The sequence below is a fragment of the Canis aureus genome, chromosome 1 (genome assembly GCF_053574225.1).
Source record: "Canis aureus isolate CA01 chromosome 1, VMU_Caureus_v.1.0, whole genome shotgun sequence".
In the NCBI taxonomy this organism is placed as follows: domain Eukaryota; kingdom Metazoa; phylum Chordata; class Mammalia; order Carnivora; family Canidae; genus Canis; species Canis aureus.
Window position 1 is genome coordinate 63222572 of NC_135611.1, and position 22745 is coordinate 63245316.

At 35.6% G+C, this 22745-nt stretch overlaps 1 protein-coding gene across 20 annotated transcripts in view; it reads right to left on the reverse strand.

The window, feature by feature from the left end:
• Positions 1 to 22745, reverse strand: part of TRDN (triadin) — a 361517-nt gene that overhangs the window by 306294 nt on the left and 32478 nt on the right. For all 20 annotated transcript variants that reach the window (XM_077902099.1, XM_077902108.1, XM_077902007.1 and 17 more), the window contains exon 2: positions 12050 to 12259. In XM_077902099.1, the coding sequence (XP_077758225.1) occupies positions 12050 to 12259 (210 nt within the window). The remainder of the gene's footprint in view (positions 1 to 12049; positions 12260 to 22745) is intronic.

Here is a 22745-nt window from a genome sequence, read left to right on the forward strand (position 1 = left end):
CTTCTAATGCTCCAGCAGCCCATGTAAGCAAAACCAAACCTAAGACTAAATGCATCAAGGTTAAGAAACAAAAACCTAAGGATAAGAAATCAAAACCTAAGGACAACTGATCACGAACAGCCAACCAACCTTTCCCAAATAAGGCAAATGCTTAGCTACAGCCAATCAAATAATTTCCTTGCTTTGCTTCAGCCTCTTTTTTATAAAAGTCTTCTAACTCCTGTAAGAGGAACTCTCATAACCACTTTCTGTTTGGTGATGCCTGGTTCCAATCGATTTTTCTCCAAACTCTTAACATTTTGAATATGCCTCAGTTTATCCTTTGACATCCCAGATAATATATTTTCCCAAATCATTGTCCTTTTTCTCTCCATCTTCTTTTCTCTTCCACTCTATCTTATCATCGTTTCTCTCTCTTCTCCCTCAGATCTCTGGATGATACCCATATTAGATTACAATAATCAGGCTTTCTCTTTTTAAGTGATAGCCATGTAGGAAATAAAATAAAATAAAGGGCCGACACAAAGCTTTTGAAGTACATCAGATTCTAAAAGATAAAACTCATGTGATTTACCATTTTGAAAAAATAAAATACTTGCAGATGTTGGATATTTAGATGCTTTTAAACCAAAGAAAAACTAGGATCCTGATTTAAAAGCACTTTTGGTGAGCTAATTGTTTTATTGACTGCACAAGGAAATGACTGTCACTTTTCTAATCTACATTTGAATAGTCATAGTGTAGCTCCAATCCTTGCCATTCAAAATCTGAGGCATGGGCATTTTCCTGCTGCTTTTTAACATTTTCTCAATTCAGATTTTCCCATACTCATCTTTACTATTAACAGACTCCAGTGTTTTAGAAATGTACTCTTGTATGGAACCCTAATGAAATTAAAGACAAGCAACTTCAGTTAAAATTACGTGGCTATTTCAATATTTAATAGTCTCATGGCAATGTTTCTAAGTTATTCTTTGCTACTCCTCAACTGTAACTTTTTGAGGCAACGAGGAATGCTACTGAATGCAAATAGATGTACACTTCACCTCTCTTTCCCAATATGACCCCAATCAACCAACTTTTGCTGGCAAAATCGTGTTGCAAATGTTTAAGCCTGGAATATTTCCAGCCTACTGGAGCTAGACCCATGTCAAATAAAGGGCATTTTACATTCTGAAACAAATTGCAAATAACTTCTGGCCTCTTTTACTCATGTCAAATACCTAAATAAAATGAAAGGATCTTACTATACTTTTATTAATGAGCATGGTGTGGTTGTTATTATATTAATTGAAAAACCAGTTTGCTTTCCTCTTTAAAAAAAAAAAAAAAAAACGTATCTTAAATATGGACACAGTTCCAATGCCATAATATTAGCAAGTAAGGAAAAGCAAGCTTTCCATAGATTTAAAGATTTTGATAGATTTGTTTCTAAGCTAACATTCAATGGAATTAATTTTCTAGTAGCATTAAGAATAGTCAAAATATCACTGTACTCCAGTTGGATGATTTACTTGGATCATTATATTACAAACCTAACAGACCAGTGGAGAAGAGAGATATTAGATTTGAGATTAATATAGCCATTAGTATATCTGGACTAATTATTTAATAAACATGCATTTGGTCAGCCAAGATTTAGTTTTGGAAACTCTTGACTATATTATATAGTCTCTTTAGCTATTCTATTGCTCAGTGCTAGCTGAGGGAATAATTTTAAAGTTGTTGTTTTTTTTAACCACCTTAAAATGTAGAATGTAGTGCCATGAGTTATGTGCTTACTCTATCATATAAGAGTTACAAACCATTTCAGGATGGCTAGGACATTTCCTCAATGTTAAAATAAAATATAGTACTTTAATCATTGGATTTCTTTCGTGTAATTGCTAGAATCTATGTATATTCACATGATATTTAAAAATTAGAAATCAAGTAGTCAATTCATCTTTTTGAAATATGCCTATTCATCTTTTTGAAACATTGAAATATGCTTAAGGTCATGAAGAATAAATTAAAACAGTACTAACTACAATTTATCTAATAATGATGATGTGCCATTCAAAATACCAAGTGTTTTGTATGTATTAACTTATTAAATGTTCACAGAGCCATATGAAACAGGTACTGTTATTATCCTGGAGGATGAACTTGAGGCACAGAGAAGTAATTTCCCCAAGATTGCACAGCTCCTGATTGGTAGAGTCAGGATTCTAACCCCAAATTCTAGCCCTCAGAGCCTGTATTCAACTACTTCGGTTCCTGTCTTGAAGTCCACGTGTTCTTTTGTTATTATTGTTTTGCGTCTTTGCTTATTTGGTTATTTTCTTTTTATTTGTTTGCTTGTTAGATATGCTTAGCAAATAACTTCTGTTTAGATCATACAAATTTTATTGAACAATATGTATCAGGCAATAAGATTAAGATGAATATGACAATCCTTACCTTTGAAATCCTTAAAATCCAATTGAAGGAAAAAGAGGTTTAAAACGTATTTTAAATGTGAATACTAATATTATCAGTATCATCATAAACTAATATTTTATAAATAAATAATATGCTCAGGGTGCCTCGGTGGTTCAGTTGGTTAAGTGTCTGCCGTTGATTCAGCTGAGGATCCTTAGGTCCTGGGATCCAGCCCCACATCCAGGCTCTCTGCTCAGCAAGGAGCCTGCTTCTCTCTCTCCTTCTGCCCCTCCTCCCTGTTCTCATTCTCTCTCTCTCTCTTTCTTGCTCACTCAAATAAATAAATAAAATCTTAAGTAAAAAGAAATACTATACTCTTTACTCAGCATTCAGAGTTTTAAAAAATGCTCTCACCCTTTCCTTTATGAATTTACTTATTTATTCATTTATTCTTCACCTCAACATTCATTCAATGTTGAGCTCATACTTTGTGCTAAATACTTCTAAGCACCTGAAAAATCAAGTAAATGAAATAAGTTTCCCCAAACTTAACAGATCAGTGGAGAGGAGAGATTTTAAATAAATAATCACATTCTGGGGTGCCTGGGTGGCTCAGACAGTTAAGCCTCCAACTCTTGATTTTGGCTCAGGTCATGATCTCAGAGTTGTGGGATCGAGCCCTGCCTGGGGCTCTGAGCTCAGTGTGGAGTCTGTTTATCTCTCTCTCTACTCTACCCCCTGCTCACACTGTCTCTCTATCTCTGAAATAAATAAATAAAATCTTTTAAAAAAATCACACCTAATTAAATGTATACAACTTGTAAATATATACTGTGAGTAAAGGGTAAATAATATAACGAGGAAATAAGGTGACTTGATTTATATTGAAAGTGCAGGAAAGGCTTTTGTCTTATGGGTTTCTTTGTAGATTTTATTTATTTATTTGAGAGAGAGAGACAGAGATAGTGCTGAGCAGGGAGCCTGATGTGGGGCACGATCTCATGACCCTGGGATCATGACCAGAGCGACAGCAGACGCTTAATCGACTAAGCCACCCAGTCACCTCAGGAAAGATTTTTCTAAGGAAGTGAATTTAAGCATAGCACTGAAAGATGTATAATAGCTGATCCATCAAGAAGTGGGGTGTTAACAGATGGTATGATTTATAATTGTATCCATCTACAGATAAATTTATAAATTCAACATAAGGCCTCATTTGGTAAGGTTCAAATGAGTGGTATAGAGCACTGATATCAAGTTTTTGGTTTTTTTGACCTTGAAATTGACCACCAGCCAAAAGCTGGAGCCCAACATTAAAATGTCAACTTTTTATTTTATAGAAGAATGTCATTTAAAAACAGTGACAGAAATAATATCTGTGATTATCATCATTTCCAAAGAGAATTTTAAGACTAAAAATGTAGGCACAATAAAATTAAGAATACTTCTTTAAAATGAATAAATGTTTATTTATCTTTTTCCTCCCTTCATGAAGAGGCAACAAACTTCAATTAGGATCTGGAAATCACTGGACAATGGAAACTTCTGCTTCCTTGATTGTTTATAAGTAGACCGGATTTGGGTAATGGAATGTATCCTTTTAGATGTAGTGACCAAGAGGACAAAACAGGCCTGGGACATTGAATAGAAAAGTAGGAGTTGAGATAAGACTTGAATCAGAATTAGAATCACACAAAATGTCAACTATACTTGAAAACTCAGTGCACACAAGTGCTGATAGAGTCTAAAATGTTGCATTTAGTGCCTCGGTCTTCCAAGTCTCCTAAGATGTGATAACATATTCATATACAGTCACACAGACATCTCTCTACACACACACACACACACACACACACATACATATATACATAACCATTAAATGTTAAATTTATACATTCTGATTGGCTTTGGGTCTTTCCTGAGTCATTTTCTTCCTCTACATTCAAAGCCTGACAGACAGTGCACCTGCTTAACTGGGCTAAGTGCCAGAAAAAAAAAAAAAAATCAGGGAAATTAATTTCCAAGAGCAGTAGATAAATGGCACACCTCATTAGAAAATCTATTTAAAAGGCACATCAGGAGATGTCTGCAAGACTTTCATAAGAAATTGATGCTTCCTACCATCATGTCCTTGCTGGCTTTCTTCTCAGATTACTGATCTTACTTCCCGGTAATAAGATTCAAATTCAAGTTATGCTTAATGAGTGCCTCCTATGTGCCAGGCACGTATGTTTTACATAGATTATCTTATCTAATTCTTACAAAATTGTTTTGAAATAAGTATGTGGAATGCATACAAAAATTACCAAATGTGCTTCTTGGAGACTTCCTGGTACAGCCATAGAATGATTTTTCCTTCTTGTGGATGAGGATGCTCATAAATTATAACCCTTGTTCTTAGGCATAAAAAGCCAAGAGCTACTACAATTTATCCTCTGTCTTCTGACCTAGAAGAAAACCATTAATATCTACTAATGCCTGGGTTTGTAGTGATCTCTTCAGAAATCCTATTCTTTTTACATCATTGTTTAGAGAGAAAAAGTTGTCTCTTTATATATAAGGCAAACAAGTTTGTAAGGAATATCAACCAAAGCCCACAAATTCTGATCTTTAAAGAGTTATTAAATCATCAGGACTCCACTTTATTTTCTGCAAGAGCTTCCTTGCTGACTCTGCAGAAGCTTGGGGGCAAGGCCTCTGGCAGCCTTTGTGATCCTCTGGCCTCAGGTTAAAAAAAAAAAAAAAAGCAACATTGCCCTGCACTAACCACCATCCCACCCCTACTCCAACTTGGCCTTCTGAAGACTTCCATCTTCCAGGAAAAAAAGTAAAGGCAAGAAGGATAATATCTGGGTGATCAGAATCTTGGTTTGTGTCTGTTGTCCTGAGGTCAGTATAATCAGCTCTCCATTACATGCTCACGGGTATCCTGTTTTATTATTATTTATTATTATTTTTTTATTGGTGTTCAATTTACCAACATACAGAATAACACCCAGTGCTCATCCTATCCTGTTTTAGATGATAAGCTATACGGTCACCTACATGATGGCTTTGTATGCTGTTAAATTGCTACACTAGAACTACATTTCCCAGAATTCCCTCATGTGTAAGGTCTAGATAACAGTTGGGCACAAGAGAAATTCGCATGAGCTTCAGAAAGCAAAACAGAAATATTAGCCATTGCTTATTCTCTGAAGGTTGGTGTAGGGCAGGTGCTCTTGCAGCTCATGCACATTATCACCCATATGCTGGCTGACCTTGACATGTGGCAGCAGCCGGCCACGTGTTCTCCAGTTCCCACTGGACCGCCTCCTACAGCATCTCCAAATCCTGGCCAGGTGCTTGTGCAGTTCCGTAGTGGAAGGCACCAATTCATCTTGCAGCTCACCCACATCATTGTAATTTGAGGTGGAGAGAGTCAGTTAAAGGTTCCAGTTTGTCCTTGTCAATTCCAGTTTGTCCTTAGTCTCCCTTATTCTATTTCCATCTGCCCTTTCCAATGACGGGATTCAGGACATGCTTCCCCAAATATGGCACCTTGGCATATTTAATGTTTTCAGCTGAAAGAATTTGAGAAATGACATGTGCAAGAAGGACTTCCTGACCTTCCTCTGAAGCAGGTCATAAAACTCTCATAAGAAAGGTGTCCTCCCTAAACCCAGAGGAAAGGAATAGCCTTATTTCCAAGATGCCCAGAGGAATCTGAATGAACAGCCCTTGCTCTTTCCCTCAATTTATGACACTTAGCTCCTACTCTTTTTGTCCTGTCACGTTTTTCCCCCACTTTCCACTTTTCTTCAAACCTAGCATAAAAATGCTTGGGCTTAACTGTTTCTTAAGGTCTTCCTTTCTTTACGAAGCCTCCTGTGTCTCATAAAACTTACATTAAATAAATCCAAATGCTTTTTTCATGCTAATTTATCTTTTGTTAGAGGGGTCCCAGCCAAGAATTTAGAAAGGTAGAGGATAAAGATATTTTTCCTCTCCTACCCCAACTTCCACTCTATGGACCCATGACCTAGTTCAGATACATTGCAATAGCCCCACCTAGACTGCCAATCAGCTCTCATGAATGCATAAGCCATATACTAATCTACTATTCTATACCACTCATGGTGACTCTACTCTGATCGAATTCTGATAGATACACTGTATTATTTTTGGATAGTGTTTGAACTTTATTTTTAGGAAGAAAAATGAAGGATATGTGAAATCTTTTTTTCTGGTTTCTGATTTTGGTGGGTTTTTTTGTTTGCTTGTTTTTTGATGTCCTAAAATTTTTCAGCTTAGACAGGAAGAAGCAAAGTCATAAATTTTGCAGACGAGAAAGCAAGGTACTATTCCTATTTGACATACAAGGAAACCAAGTTCCTAGTCACGTTAGTTTGCAGGTTTTGGAGTTGGAGAGTCAACTCAAGTCTTCTGAAAGAAGCACATAAAAGCTGATTCTACATATGCCTCACAGGTACATTATTGGGTACATCAGATCAAATTAATAAAATCAGGAAATGTGAAGTTTGCCTAGAAGAGAATCCTTCTTCTCAATCCAGTACAGTATTTACTTATGAAAATAGATCTTCATTTCTCTGTGAACAATTTCTTAATGCCTTAAAAGTGTTTACCTACTTTTTAAAGTGCCAGAGAGTAATTTAGAGCCCAGGGACACCTGCCCTCTCTTGTCTTCAGTTATTCCCAGTGTGTTTTCTTTTTTTTTTTTTTTTTTATCACTAGCCTGGTTGACAATATATATTTCAAAGACATTATGTAGTACAAAGACTCATCATCCTAATAATATTAATATTTGGTAAATATCTGAAATGGTATCAATTAAAAATAACATTAGAACATAAAAGTAACATTGGGACGCCTGGGTGGCTCAGGGGTTGAGAGTCTGCCTTTGACTCAGGGCGTGATCCCGGGGCCCCGGGACCAAGTCCCACATCAGGCTTCCTGCATGGAGCCTGCTTGTCCCTCTGCCTGTGTCCCTGCCTCTTTCTCTCTCTCTTTCTTTTTCTTTTTTTTTTTTTCTCTTTCTTTTTCTGTGTCTCTCATGAATAAATAAATAAAAATCTTAAAAAAAAGAAGAGTACCATTTACGTTTTGACACCCTTATTGAAGCAAATGATTTTTTTTCCTGTGAAGAATCAACATAAAAAAGGCAAGAATTCACTAAATGGAGAAAAGAAACTAGAATTTTAATATGAGTGTATATATCCCATGCAACCAATAGTTAATATGAATTACAGTTTTATGCTATAATTATACAGTCTTTGAACTTATACTATTTTGGTGTCCAAAATTGCACATTCAAATCTGAATTAGCAAAAAGTATTTGAACTTTTTATTTGAAGAATTTATATATTTGTTCTTTAGAATTTCAGATTTATGATTTTTTTATTTCAATTTCATTGGAGATTATTTATCTTCTTAGATGTGACCTCATGATGCCAATCATTCTAATACATCATCTATCTTTTTGCACCCATTGTAATTACAATAAATTTTTATCAGCTAGAGTATTGGATGGCATTTACTCATATCTAAGTATTTACCTCAAACTGTATAGCTTGGGAATATAATTTTCTAAGAGTAGAATAGGTGGTAGCCAGCCTTCAAATTGGTCCCCAGTGATCATTGCCTAATGGTATGCATGCCATTCCGTAGTCTCTTAGGACAATAAATAGGGCTGACCTGCATAACCTAAAGGATTTTGCAGAACTGACAGTATGTGATTTTCAAGCCTAGGTCATAAGAGGCTTTGTGGCTTCTGTCTTGTTCTCTCTTGGTCTGAGAGCAGTCAGTTGCCATGTAGTGAAAACATACCAGCATTACCTTGACAGCCAAATGAATAAGACATCTTGCCAATGGTTCCACTACCACAGAAAGTCGTTCAAACATATCTACAGCCCCAGCCAACTTCCTTACTACAACTTCAAGATATACCCTAAGCCTTTCCCAAGCTCCTGACCTGAGAAAACGGTTTGACATAATAATTGTGGGTTTTTTTTTAAGATTTATTTATTTATCTGAGAGAAAGAAGGAGACAGAGAAAGAGAGAACACAGAAGAAGAGGAAGAAGTAGACTCCCCACAGAGCAGGAAGCCTGATGCAGGGCTCGATCCCAGGACCCTGAGATCATGACCTGAGCTGAAGGCAGACACCCAACTGAGCCTCCCAGGTGCTCTTAATTTTTTAAAAAATATTTTTATTTATTTATTTGAGAGAGAGAGATAGTGAAAGAGAACATAGGCAGGGGACGGGGGCAAGAGAAGGGAGAAGTAGGTTCCCCGCTAAGCTGGGAGCTGGACTTGGGGCTCGGTTCCAGGACCCTGAGACCATGACCTAAGCCAAAGGCAGATGCCCAACCAACTGAACTACCCTGGTGCCCCAGTGTAATAAATGTTTATTGTTGTTTTAAGCCACTTATTTTTGAGGTAATTTATAATGTAGCAATAGATGACCATTACAAAATATGACAAGTAACATTTCATTTTATAAACGTATTTTATTATTTTTTTGTTCTGATTTTATCAAAGTTTTTTTTTTTAATTTTTAAAGTTGGTCAAAAATGGATGAAATAAAAATTTTATGGTATTTTTTCTTCCTAATATAAGAAATTATTTCAAAATCTAAATGTCAACATTATATATCCTTTAAGAAATGGATAGCAGAAAACTTACTACATCACAGGCACTCAGGTACGGAGATGAATAAGACAGTCCTTGGATAAGTTTAAGTTTCTGAGTGAAACAGATAAGTAAAGAGATACTTATCCTACAGTGTGTTAACTGGTGTTAATACAGCTACCCATAAGGTACCAAGGGAATGAAAGCACAGTGCAGCGAATTTTTCTCAGGAAATCTGAGAATGTTTCACCAAAAAAGGGAGTTAAGTCTTGAAGGATGAGTTCATCTTTCAAGAAAATGGAGGAATGAGTCTCTACTAGTGATATTAATATTCATACAGTGCTTGTGATAAAGCGGGTTCTAGTCTAAGCACTTCCAATATACTCTCTTATATAATCCTCTTAACAATTTTATAACATAGGTACCATTATTGTCCCCACTTTATAGGTGATAAAACTGAGGCAAAGAGAGGCTAAATGACTTTTCTAATATCACACAGGTAGGACATTATAAGATCTGGATTTAATACCAGCAAAATCCAGCACCAGAATTCACATTTTTAACTACTTTACTACATTTTCTGGTTGGGGCGGGGTGCAGTGGGCAGGAGGACAGTAAAGGCAGAGGCCAGGAAGAGTGAGAATGTATGTGTTTCTAGGCAAAGAAAGGAGGAAAGAGTAATAGTAAGGATGGCTGGAAAACAGTTTGCATGACCTGAATTACAAGATGAAAAGGAAAAAAAAAACAAAAACAAACAAGATGAAAAGGGAGAGCTAAGCCAAGGCCTTGAACTGCATGCCAAGGAATTTGTACTTTGCAACAGGAAATACTTGGTGAAATTGATGTTTTATGAAGATTAGCGCAATGGTAAAGGGGAGAGTCTGGATGAGGGAGACCAGAAGAAATTGCATTACTGCCTTTAACAGAAAATCCAGGTCTGAAATGTCGTAATGAAGACAGTAGTAACCAGAGAAGGGAGGGGATTCATGAAACATGAGAATTTGTTGGCATTGAGCATGGTGATTGTTCAGGTTTCAGCAGATTTAAAAGATGACTTGCAGGGGTTTTTGTTTTGTTTTGTTTTGGTTTGGTTTTGGTTTTTTGGGTTTTTTTTTTTTTTTTTTTTGGTGTGTGTGTGTAATGGATAGATGGTTAGGTCACTAATAAATATAGGAAACTGGGGGAGGAGGCCTCAACTAGAAGATGTGCCTAATAAACACTCCTTGAAAGAAGAAATGAAATAGCAATAATACAGAGCCTATTTTTTCCCCTCTAAGATGAATGCCAATCACACAGGCATTATCAATAATACCTAATTACAGCAGTCCAGGGAAGCTCTACCATGGATTGTGAGTGTGTCTTACATTTTAGTAATCTAATCTAAAAATCTAATCATAGGTAGCCGCTCATTTTATAAAATAATTAAGGACAAATTCCTCGCAACGGTAATTTCTGTGGTGTACTTAGTAGATTAGTAACTTTTCAAATAGGCGATTAACAAACAATTCTTAAGATATGTCTATTGTAAAACTTGAACTATATTTTATGATCATACTTGACTCTAAAATGTAAATGAATGAAATTCTAGAAAAAGAAAGAATAGGTGAACTATCACAGTTGACATAGACTCAAGGTAAATAAAATTACCTAGGGTACTGTAACCAAGTTTTTCACTTAAAATTCTAGGCCATAATTTTATATTACAGGCATTTCAATTGTATGTTCTTTTAAAAGCCTACGTTATACAGCGTACCAAAAGTATTGCTTATTTAGAGCAGAGGTTCACAGTTCTGGATAAATAGTGTTTTTCTCTGATTGACATCATGGGACTTATCCGCCTGTTAGATAATGCTCACTTTAGCACAGCTAGTAATTGTACTGCAAGAGGAATCCCCTCTATCGCTTCTTGGCCTTTTGGCCAAGATCAAGTGTAGTGCAAGAAAAATCATCTCAATCACACCACGTGTCAATAAACCCAAATGATCCAGTTCTATGACTTTGTTATATTTATTCTTACATTTCTCTTACTATAGCCATTGCCTGGCACATATACTGGTTCTTGATAAATGACTGCTGAATGAGTAAAATGCCATAATCAGAAGTAGAGGATCTCTGACGATACAGAATGCAATTTATACCACTTAGAGTGTCTGGGTTCTACTGATTCCACTCCCACTGGAGAAAGAAAATGGGAAGTGGGGATGGGGATGAATGGTGCAAATATGTATGAGTGCATTAAGAGCTTAATGAAATGGTTTTGCTTGTGGTAAAAAGCATAAATTTGTTTGTCTACATAGTTAATATTTATCATACACCTAACTCTTTCCCTCAAGGAACTCACAGTCCATAGAGCATGTCAGATGTGGGAATACACAAATATAATTTTAAAAGAGTTAAAATACCTTGAACAAAGAGATAAACAGTATAGTCAAAGATTGACTGGGCCATAATGAAAATCTGTCTTTCCTCATTTGTGTTATTCCTGTTTTACTCCAAACCCATGAGAACACATGGCCACTCAAGATGTAGTATCTCATTATCAGTAATTCTGGGAAAATCCTTTTCACACTCTTTATTTTCAGAAACTCAAAATAGGATGTTTTGATGGGAGGAGCAAAGAGAATGTCTGGAAAAGAAGCTTGGAGCCAGATGGAAGAGGGGCTTAAAAATGCTTTACACAATTTTTCACTTGTCCAGAAGTTTTTTTTATTTGGTTCAGTTTGGTTTTAAATTGATAAAATCCCTGTTCCACCAAACTTTTGAATCATTATCTTCGTGAAACTGTAACCTTCAGTTTGTGTTCGGGGTTACAAATATGGAAATACATTTCATTTGAAATCACTGACTACAAGAGGCAAAGAAGAATAGAAGGAAATGGAGGAGAGGGAAACCAGCCTTCCCTGACACTCGAGCACATTCGTGGGGAGCTTCATGTCTCACACGAAGATGAAATGACAAGCAACAAAGACGGCAGGATTGCTTCTTTTCATCTAAAACCCACATTCCAGGGATCTTACCTGAAAAGTTTTTGTAATCCACTAGGTCAAACATAACAACGGCAACAGCTGACCATGTGATGATCAGAGCAATGACCAGAAGCCAGGCTGCTGGGGAGCTGAATGTTGTCACTATGTCTTCTGTGACTGTCCTCTTCAGCACTTTTCCAGGGGATTTGGGCACAGATCCATTTTTGCTGTCGATCACAGTTGTGGTAGTAGATGCATTTCCTAATCAAACATTCAGAAGGAAGAATCACAATTTAGAACTTCCTGTCAAATATTAATGACCAAAACCCCCACACAGATTATATATTTATTGGGTTGTTTGCATCATTTTCTATAGTGCACACGCCTCTCAGTGGCAGGGCCACACCTCCTGCCACCTCCCTAGGATTTACCCTAAGCTCTGAAATCCACCTGCCCTAGTGATTAGCATCCCTCCTCTCCTCCACACTGTAAATAATTCCATGGAAGCCACAAACTTTGTCATCACCTTTAATCATTTTTACTTCTCCCTTACTGCCGCCTACATTCACTACCGTCAAAGGCAATGGATTTTTTAGACGAATTGTTTTTCTGACACCTTTTCCCTTTATTTAGGTTCGTATGTCAGTTCTGAATGTGAGCAAAACTATCTCCCCGGGTGAGAAACGAAATCAATGATCAAGGAGTTCAAATGGATGAAATCCTTTTTGGATATCCTGGTTTAACCATATAATTGACCCTTCCATGGAGGACATTCATTTTTATTTGTGAAGGGGCACAGAAGATCGAAGTGAATGATGTTGGAAAATCTCATTATATCCAGTAACCCTTTTATCCCTGCTTTCAAAGGTCTACATGTTTATGGAGGAAAAGATTCAAAAAATATTTAAAAATAGCAAAATAAATAGATAAATGGATCATTATTTGTAATCTCATGACCCAGAAACAGCTGTTATCAATGTTGTTCTACTTATACCTACTTTTCAGTACATATATTTAAATATATAAATATGTCTTATTTGTTTTTGAAGTCCTCATCACTCTTTCCTTTATTGTTACTAGGCAATATATAATAAACATGTTCTCTTGCGGTATGTATTCCATAAAATACCCACTTCAGTGGCTGCATGGCACGTCACTTCGTGGCTATGCATAATTTAGTAAAAAAGCTTTCTATCTTGGGATACGGTGGATTTTTTTCTCTGCACACATTAATAATTTTTACATTAGGAGATTTTCCCATATATAGAATTTCTGGGACAAATAACATTATTGCTTTTATATCTTTTAGAGTATATATATGTGTTTGAAAATTAGTATATATGTTTGAAATTTTTACATGCCAGGAGTCTCTGTTTTCTATCCTCGACAATTCTGGGTATTACCGGTGTTCAAACTATTTGCAATCACATAGGGGGAAAATCCTGCTTCATTTGTAATTCTTGGATCACTAGAGATAAGCTTTTGGTATATTTATTTTCCCTTTATATTTTTTATCTTGGGAAATTTTTTGTTCAATGTGCTATAAACCTCCATTTGGTGGTTTAAAACCCGTATGCACATATACATGTACACAATCATATGTCTGTATATATTTATATATCTATGTGTGTGCATGTATATTTATTTATACATATTTATACATTTTTAATAATTGCAAGAGTGTATACATTATGTCATGCATATACATACACAAACACACACATATGATAGCAAAATTTTATCTGATCTTATGTTGTCATTTTTCCCCTCAACTGTTTACCTCTTTTTTTTTTTTTTTAAGATTTTATTTATTTATTCATGAGAGACAGAGAGAGAGAGAAAGAGAGAGATGGCAGAGGGAGAAGCAGGCTTCCATGTAGGGAGCCTGACATGGGACTTGATCCGGGGTCTCCGGGATCAGGCCCTGGGCTGAAGGCGGTGCTAAACCGCTGAGCCACCCAGGCTACCCTGTTTACCTCTTTCTTTTCTTTCCTTTTTAAGATTTAATTTCTTTATTTTACAGAAAGAGAGAGAGCATATGTGAGCAGTGGCGTAGGGGAAGAGGGAGAGCGAGAAAGAAACTTAAGCAAACTCCGTACTGAGTATGGAGCCTCATGCTCGGTCTCATAACCCTGAGATCATGACCTGAGTGAAAATCAAGAGTCTGACATTTAACGGACTGAGTCACCCAGGAGCCCAACAATTAACTATTCTTAATTCTAGTTTTTACTTCAAAATTACATTCTCAGACAAAACAAAACAAAACAAAACACTCCAAATTTTCATACTCCTTTGACACTTTTTTTTTTTACCTTTGACACCTTGCACAAAATAAATTTCACCTAAATGGAAAGTAACTACTTGTAGTTACTTTTAGAATGTGCTAAATAACAGCTGGAAGGTTTTAGGGTTTTCAAACTGAAGGGAATTCTTTGTACTCCTTGAAGGCCTCAGAGTGGAATTAAAGTGCTCCTTTCAATCTTTCAACCTCTTTATCTACCTGGCACAATTCTTTCTTTCAGTGAGGTCTAGCTTTATCATGGAAACAGTAAAGCAAAACAGGTCGGCCACAGGTTTTATAGACAAGAGAGATTGGGATTAACTTCCTGGCTAGAAGGTCACTACTGCTTCTCACCTCTGAGTGAGAAACCTCCGTAACTGAGGACGGAGGATGATAAGACTCAATTCGCACGTTTATGATGGTAGAGAAATAACTCACGTCAGTTGCTTGGCAAATCTCCTGCTACATCGAATTATTCAGTAAATGGCAATACAACAGCAACTAAACTATATCTTCATTATTCTCAACATCACCATTGCCATTACTTTTACTGCTACCTCCATGGCTAGTACAACCATTACTAAAATGGTAAGGAAAGGCCAGGAGGGCAAGATTAACCTCAGAAACAACGGTAGAGATTGAAAGACTAACTCTTCAATAAATCCAGGCATTTGTTTTCATTGAATAAGCCTATACGTTAGGCTAAGATATTTTCAGGGAGCCAAGGTAGGATATTAGGACTCCTTCAGTGACCTTCTTAATTAATTTACTTCTTGTGATGCAGAAGGACACAGACTGTAATTTATTCATATTAATGGAGAATGTTTTGGTCTGTTAACCAATCAAGAGAGATGATCTATAACAAAGTTATGTTGTTACAATGCAAATGTTTTCAGCTTCATGGAATTTGTTAAACCAGAGAGACAAATTTTGAAACTTCTAACAGCTGTATACACAGGGTATTGAGAGTTTGAATCCAGTTCATATGAAAACTCTTAGCTATTGGGGGGGAGGAATGAAAATACTACATGCATAATTAAGTAGTTTAGTTAATAAAGTGTTACTTTTTAAATTTGTTTCTTTACCAATAAATAGTGCTATCCTCTTGACAAGAATAAGTGCCACAAAATCCTATCACTAACTAGGGGGAAAAAATCAAATATGTTCCAAGATATATATTAGTAGGTATTAATAATAACCAAACATAACTAACACAAACATTTCTAGGAGATGATAGTAAATCTAGCCCCATATTTTTAATAGATTAAAAAGCTGATGAGGAGATCAGTGGTAAAATGAATTAATTAAGAATTTGAAATGATTTTAGGTCGAAATTAACAATAGCGACAACCTTTCTTTCCTGAAAAGCTATGTGAATACATATCCCAAGGTCATGAACTCAATTTAGTTGAAATGTTAGCAACATGGAAAAATACCTTTAAAAAATAGATTTCACACACTGTACTTGAGATGGATCTCAAAGAAGGAAAAATTAGAACGAACTCATATCATATCCTTTCATTGATTTTTGTGCCAAATTCCCATCACTTCTAACGGCAGTTCTGAAAATGGATGAAGGATAGGAGTGCTTCGAAGTGCAATTTAAGATCCAAGTGGGGCTACAAGTGAATCAAACCTTCGGAATAATGATTTGCTGGAGAGTAAGTGAATTACAAGTGTTTAGGAGAGGCCACCTGAAAGTTGATATGTTGCTAATCTCCAGTTTTTTAACCTCTGGGAGACTTCCTACTACTGCTATATGGAGAACACCAGAAGAATTGCTTTTGCACTTCAGACTCACTTCAGTGAACTATGTGTTAGAGAGTATTTCTGTAGGCAATATCATACACACCTGCTTGGTATCTTGAAACCAAAAGAACAAATTTACTAGGATTTGATACAAATTAGTTGAATCTTGGTCACATTTCCTTTTTCCTGGTCACATCTTTAAGCAACAAAAAAATTTTAAAGGGACAAGAATTTCCATATTTCTTCTTCTTTTTTTATCAGAAAAATGAGAAACTATAAATTCAGAAAGCAATGCAAGTTTAGTGTTAAAATGTGAACTTTCAGATTTAAAAGTACTGATATTATTATGAATCCCAAATTTTATCGCACCTCATAATCCTGCCAAAATAATTATGGTATGATATATTAAATGAATGAAAATGTTAAAATCAAATTATTTTTATATTTTTTTCCTCTCTTTTTGTCTTCACATCCTCAAAATTTCCACTTAAAAACTAATCAAGGCTCAAAGATGTTGAAAATATATTCTGTGCATCCAACTCAGAAGGCAAAACTATAAGCAATTTGAAAGTAATCTGAAGGTTATACAGCTTACAGAAAATTATGTGTTTCCTTTGTTATGGAAACACACTAAATTGTACCTTTCATTTTCCATTCAAATTTACTGCAGAAGCCACACCGAGCCAAGAGGAATAAAATGGAGGGGAAATAAATTGCCTTCTCTGACAGCTGGTCAAGATAAATGTGAAGAGCAGAGTGTGTAATCTGAGATTATTTAATGTTTGAGAAGTACTTTGAAGATGACAAGAGCTAGTTATTGATATGGTGGAAAAAATGAGAGGTAAATATTACTGAGAAATTTGACATAGGCAATGCTCCTGGAAAGTTGGCATCGCAGAGCAGCCAGGATATGTGACGGTACTTTCCATGCCTACTCTTTCATTCCATTCCTTCTGATTTCATACAAATTACTTTGATTGCCAGAAGGCTAAAGTCAGCTTCAAAAGAAGTGGGGACTTGGCTGAAAGGCCGTGTGACTCTGTACCATACAGTAAAATTAGGGGCTGCTTATGTAATGATGATTCCAAAGACCCAGTTTTGTAGTCAAGTTAGGCATTGAAGACTAAATCATATGCCTCCTAAAAGAAGTCACTTAACCTCATCATGCCTTATTAATCAGATCAAACTGCCAAGTACACTCGCCCATTATTATTCCTAGGGGAAACTGACAATGTAATCTCTTCCAGGATGCTCAAGAAAGACACCTATATTCTAGAATGGTATAAATAAAATATTACATTCTTATTATGTTAAAGCATTAATTATGAATTTTGCATTTTCCTATGTGATGTGGTTTGTGGAGTACTCCAATGTTGTATTTTTCTTTAAAAAATATGAGAACAAAGGACGGAGAAGGAGTATATACTACAATGGCATTATAGAAATATGTTTTGTTCCAAAATTATATTAAGAATGTAATTCCCAATTACAAGTAAGAATGACCTTTACTATATTTCAGTGTTTCAGAAAACACATGTAAGTAAGAATTTTGGAGAAACATTGCTAAAAAGATCTTTTGGCAAGTAAAGTTGAAAAATGAAAAATCCATCTTTTATCAATCCTGGTGTCTGCAGAATGTCCATGTATCACAAACATAGACATCTGTGACAATTAAATTATATTTTTCTACAAGTATATATAAATTGAATGAGAATAGGTTTTGAGAGGCAAGATATACCATGACAATTCACAAAAACGTCTCTGTCAAAATAATCCTAGGTGCTTTGAGATATATTTTTTAGATAATTGTGTGTGTGTGTGTGTTTGATAAACCATAATAAATACCTAGAGTAATTTTTTTAAAATTTTTTTATTTATTTATGATAGTCACACAGAGAAAGAGAGAGAGAGAGAGAGGTAGAGACATAGGCAGAGGGAGAAGTAGGCTCCATGCACCGGGAGCCCCATGTGGGATTCGATCCTGGGTCTCCAGGATCGCGCCCTGGGCCAAAGGCAGGCGCCAAACCGCTGCGCCACCCAGGGATCCCCCTAGAGTAATTTTTAAAAGAATTCAGATTCTAGGCACTTGAAAAAAAAAAAACCCTATTTTTTCTCTTTCAAGGTAAAAGTGGCTTTGTCTCACACCAGAAACAGATCTCCTACTAATTTCAATGAAAACCCTAAATTGCCACATTTTCTCTGAGATTTTTAAGATGCGATCATTGTAATGATATTCCAGAAAATGATTTAGCAACCTAATCTACCTACAGAGGTAGCCAATATATACTTATTTTTTGCATTAATAATCCTTCCTATCAATCCAATCCCTATATTCTTCCAGCAGATGAGTTTTTTTTTTTTTTCTAGTGGTAGAACTAGAAAGTGAACCCTCATTTAACCTCCAGCCATAAGGCTGGTTCTTTAAAACAAGCATGACCATTCAGAACACCCTTTTGCCTATGACCATATAGGGATGGACAATCAGAATCCTCCACATTTTTTTGTGGAGCTATTGAATGACATTCAATTTCTGCTGAGGTTGGCAAGCTGGTGGGGTCTACCAGTAGTCCTCTAGCCCATTGGTTAGAGAGTCTGTTGCAAGATGGAAGGAGGCAGGATCCAGATTCCACTGTGTAGGTTCACAGAGCCAGCTGTGTTTAGAGTCAGAAAGACCTCCGGACTTTCCAGTTATATGAGAATACATAAAATATTTTGGTTATGTTTGTATTACTAGCCATCACAGGTTCTGAGTGATGCTCTGGCTATGGCTAGGGATGCAAATAATTCTTTTCCTTCAATGTTTGTGTTATGAGGAATGATCATTCAGAACAATCTATCCAGATTCTTTTTAAATTATTTTCATTTTTGAAAAATAAAATCTCTTCATTTTCAAGTGGCTTCATTGTCGTGGTTCTACATAAAAAGAAATCTTTTGGTGTTTTCAGGGTCAAATTCAGATATTGGGGTACTCTTTCTAAGAAGAGGTCACTTGTGTTCTGGGTGAGTGAGAGGCAGGATCTCTCTTCCTGAATGGTAGTCCCTTACCATGACCCACTAGTCCATTTTTCAGTTTAGTAGCCCTTCCTACAAATTAAAATAGATGTCTTTTTTTTTTTCTTTTGTTAACTCTGGTAAGCTCAGCCTGCCCCTACCTTTGAATTTTTCATCTTCAACTTAGCAGTTACTACTTTTTCAACAAATAGTAAACTGACTTTAGAGATGAAGAGCTATAATGATTACGTAACTAGAGTTCATTTTTTGAAACAAAATGTGTTGAGCTCCTAACACATTAGAGATAAAATGCATTGTGTTTTACCAATTTAAAGTGGGCAAGGATTTCTGATGAATTCCTTTTTTTCTATTAAAAAAAAACAAAACAAAAAACTCCTCTCTTAAAATCTAACTTAAGAATTTCAACTCCTTAGTGCTATTTCTGTGTTCTTTTGAAATAAACACTATTATTTCTAGCTATGATTATATGTTTTTGATAAATACAATGACATAAAATCATCCTGACTTTTGGAGAGTTCTTTTTTTTGTTGTTGTTTAACAAGTTTCTAGGCTGAGAGTAAGTGATATATTTTTTTAAGATTTTATTCATTTATTCATGAGAGACACAGAGAGAGAGAGAGAGAAGCAGAGACACAGGCAGAGGGAGAAGCAGGCTCCATGCAGGGAGCCTGACGTGGGACTCGATCCCAGATCTCCAGGATCACGCCCTGGGCCGAAGGTGGCACTAAACCTCTGAGCCACCTGGGCTGCCCTGATCTACCTTTTCATAGCACGTAGTACTTCAGCACTTTTTACACTGTGAGGTCCTAGTAAACAATAAATGTGAAAAACCATAAGTTTTGCTAAAAGGAATCAGCTTTTAAAAAGTACCATGCTAAATAACCACAATATTTCTGCATATATTTACTAAATAATGTCAATAATTAAGCAGACACACCTTTTTCTAATGAGGCAATTAGAACTAGGATCTGCAACGTTATTAGGGTTGTTGCCGCCCAAAGGTGCAACATCTGGTTTCTATAACCAGCTCAGGCACAGTAAATGTGCAGATGAATAAAACTGCTGATGGTCAACTTACAAATACATGCTGACGTATCATCTTAGTCGGTGAGGGCTCCCATAACAAAATACCACAGACTGGATATCTTAAGAGAAATTTTTTTTTTCTCACAGTTTTGGAGGCTAGAAATTCCAGAAGACAGTGTCAGCACCATCAGATTCTGGTGAGGACTCTCTTCCTGGCTTGCAGATGGTTGCCTTCTCACTGTGTCCTCTCATGGGATAGACAGAGCAAGAAAGCTCTCTACCATCTCCTGTTATAAGGGAACTAATTCCATCATTAGGGCTCCACCCTCATAATCTCATCTATGCCTAATTGCCTCTTTAAGGCCCTCTCTCCAAATACTATCATGTTGGGGATTACAGCTTCAACACGTAAATTTGGGAGTGACATGATTCAGTCCATAACATGCATATTTCTATTTGATTATTTAAAAATTGGTCAATGAATATTAATATATTTTAACATTAATAAGCATAGCTATTTTGATAGAGCTATATATTTCATGTTAAAATAATAGAAATCATGGTCATGGTCCATTACTACCAATACATTCCCTAGTTGCCCAAATCAAAATGTCAGAGGGTACTACATATCGTGAGGTAGTTTAAGGATGGAAATTCATCAACAATATCATTGAGATCACCTTTTTATAACAATTATTTTGACAGATTCAATCTGATTTATTTTAGGAAAATAATCCATCCTCACCTCATAAATGCAGGAAATATCATGCAAGAAGATAAGCTGTCTTAGGGTCTGTCTGATTTTATAAGTTTGAGGTTTGGGGATAGAACCCACAGAAAGTCTCTCAAATTTTGTGGATTTGGTTTCAGGCAAACAGAAGTAGACTGGTTTCTAGCAAATGTGATTTGAACAGGACAGGCATAAAATCCATAAACTATACTGAAGTTCTTTTGAGAAATTAATTTTCTAGCATTTTATGTTTGGGTTGACTCCATTTTCTTCCTGGGCCAAATATGCATAATTGAAATGTTTTACCTAGCCCCAGCATTCCTCCTACTAAATTGCATTCATTGTCATTGAATCACAAACTTACTGAAATAGAAAAGGCTTGAGTAATGGCATGCTATTTCAATTCAGAAAAAAAATACTGAACTCAGTGCTTCAAAATCATTAGCTTTTCATGATTTGTTGATTCTAATGTGTGTTTTTTCCTTTCTTTTTCTTAAAGATATTTTCATGGAAATCAACTATTCCTTAAGAATTAGTCAACTCCTGTTGCTTTTACCCAATGTGGAATCATAATCCTACCATTGCAGTGTCACAATAGCTTCTACTTTATTTTCATTAAGGAAGTGTGACAATCTCCCCCGAAACCCTCCATAAAGGCACACAGGTATTCATACTCCTTTCACATATATGTATTCAGTAATAATAATAAGGACTCCATGTAAAGCTTCTTCTTAAAACTATACTCATATAAGATAATGGGTTTCTCACATTCTCATCAGCAACATTCAGGAAATTTAAGAAAATGCAAGAACGAAGATCTAAATTTCTTTCAAGTTTACTTCTCTGTATGAGTTCTTAGGTAATTGTTTCATGAATCAACCTGGCTCGTTTTTTGATATACTCAAATATAAATAAAACTGAACCTATGTTTTCTATTTATAAGGAAATTTCCCTCCATTAGTTGGAAAAGCAGTGATAATTTAAAAATTTCATCTTTTTCATATGTACATGTAAATGAATAAGGATATTTTAGAGTACATAACCACTTGTATAGCCAATTTAACATTATATAACCAATAATAGAGTATATAACCACTAATTTAATTGAGTACCCCAGGGATTTTTAAAATAAAAGTTGTAAGAAAGTATCATTATTTTTTGCATCTTTAAATTAAGAATAACATAAATTGACACTTTCTATAGTTACCCCAGATTTAATGTTATCGCCATAATTTGACTGAAAATAGATCCATCAAATTCTTTAAATCTTCAATGAAGCAAAATAATAATTTTCGTGAAAAAAGATAAATACTTAGAATTAAGCACTACTGTAATAGGATATGATTATATTTTGTTTAACTTGAACTCACATCATTACTAAGCTACTTGAAAAGTTCAGAACAGAGCGGCATAGCCAGAGCTTTCACCTTTCTCGATTGAGTCCATGTACCTCATGAAGAAAATGCAGGCGAAAAATTTAGAGAGAGATAAAATTTGCTGTGTTGTTTAAAATCATTTAATCTATAGGAAAAAAGCAGCTTCCTGTGCCTTTCAAGGACTTCTAAATGAGCTTGTGGCTCCTTTATGCATTTCTGAAAAGAACATTAAGGTATCCATGCTCATATTTTAAAAATGCAAGCAATTAGGTAAACACAAATAATACTTTATACAAATCTTTCTTTTAAGGAGTCCATAGAGTTTTAGAAACAGCTGATAAAGCTGCACATCTATAGAACAGAACAAGTATTCTCATCCTCTTTGATACGAAAGGAAACTGAAACAGGGGAGTTAAATAGAACCAGTTTTTTAAAGTATACTCATTGTCAGAGTTTCCAAAGAATTAGTATTGCTTAGTCCCAATATTAAATCTTCTGAATTGTTTGTCCAAACAGACCAAATACTGATCTTAAACTTAATGTCTGGAAGATGCCACTCATTGGCAACTAATA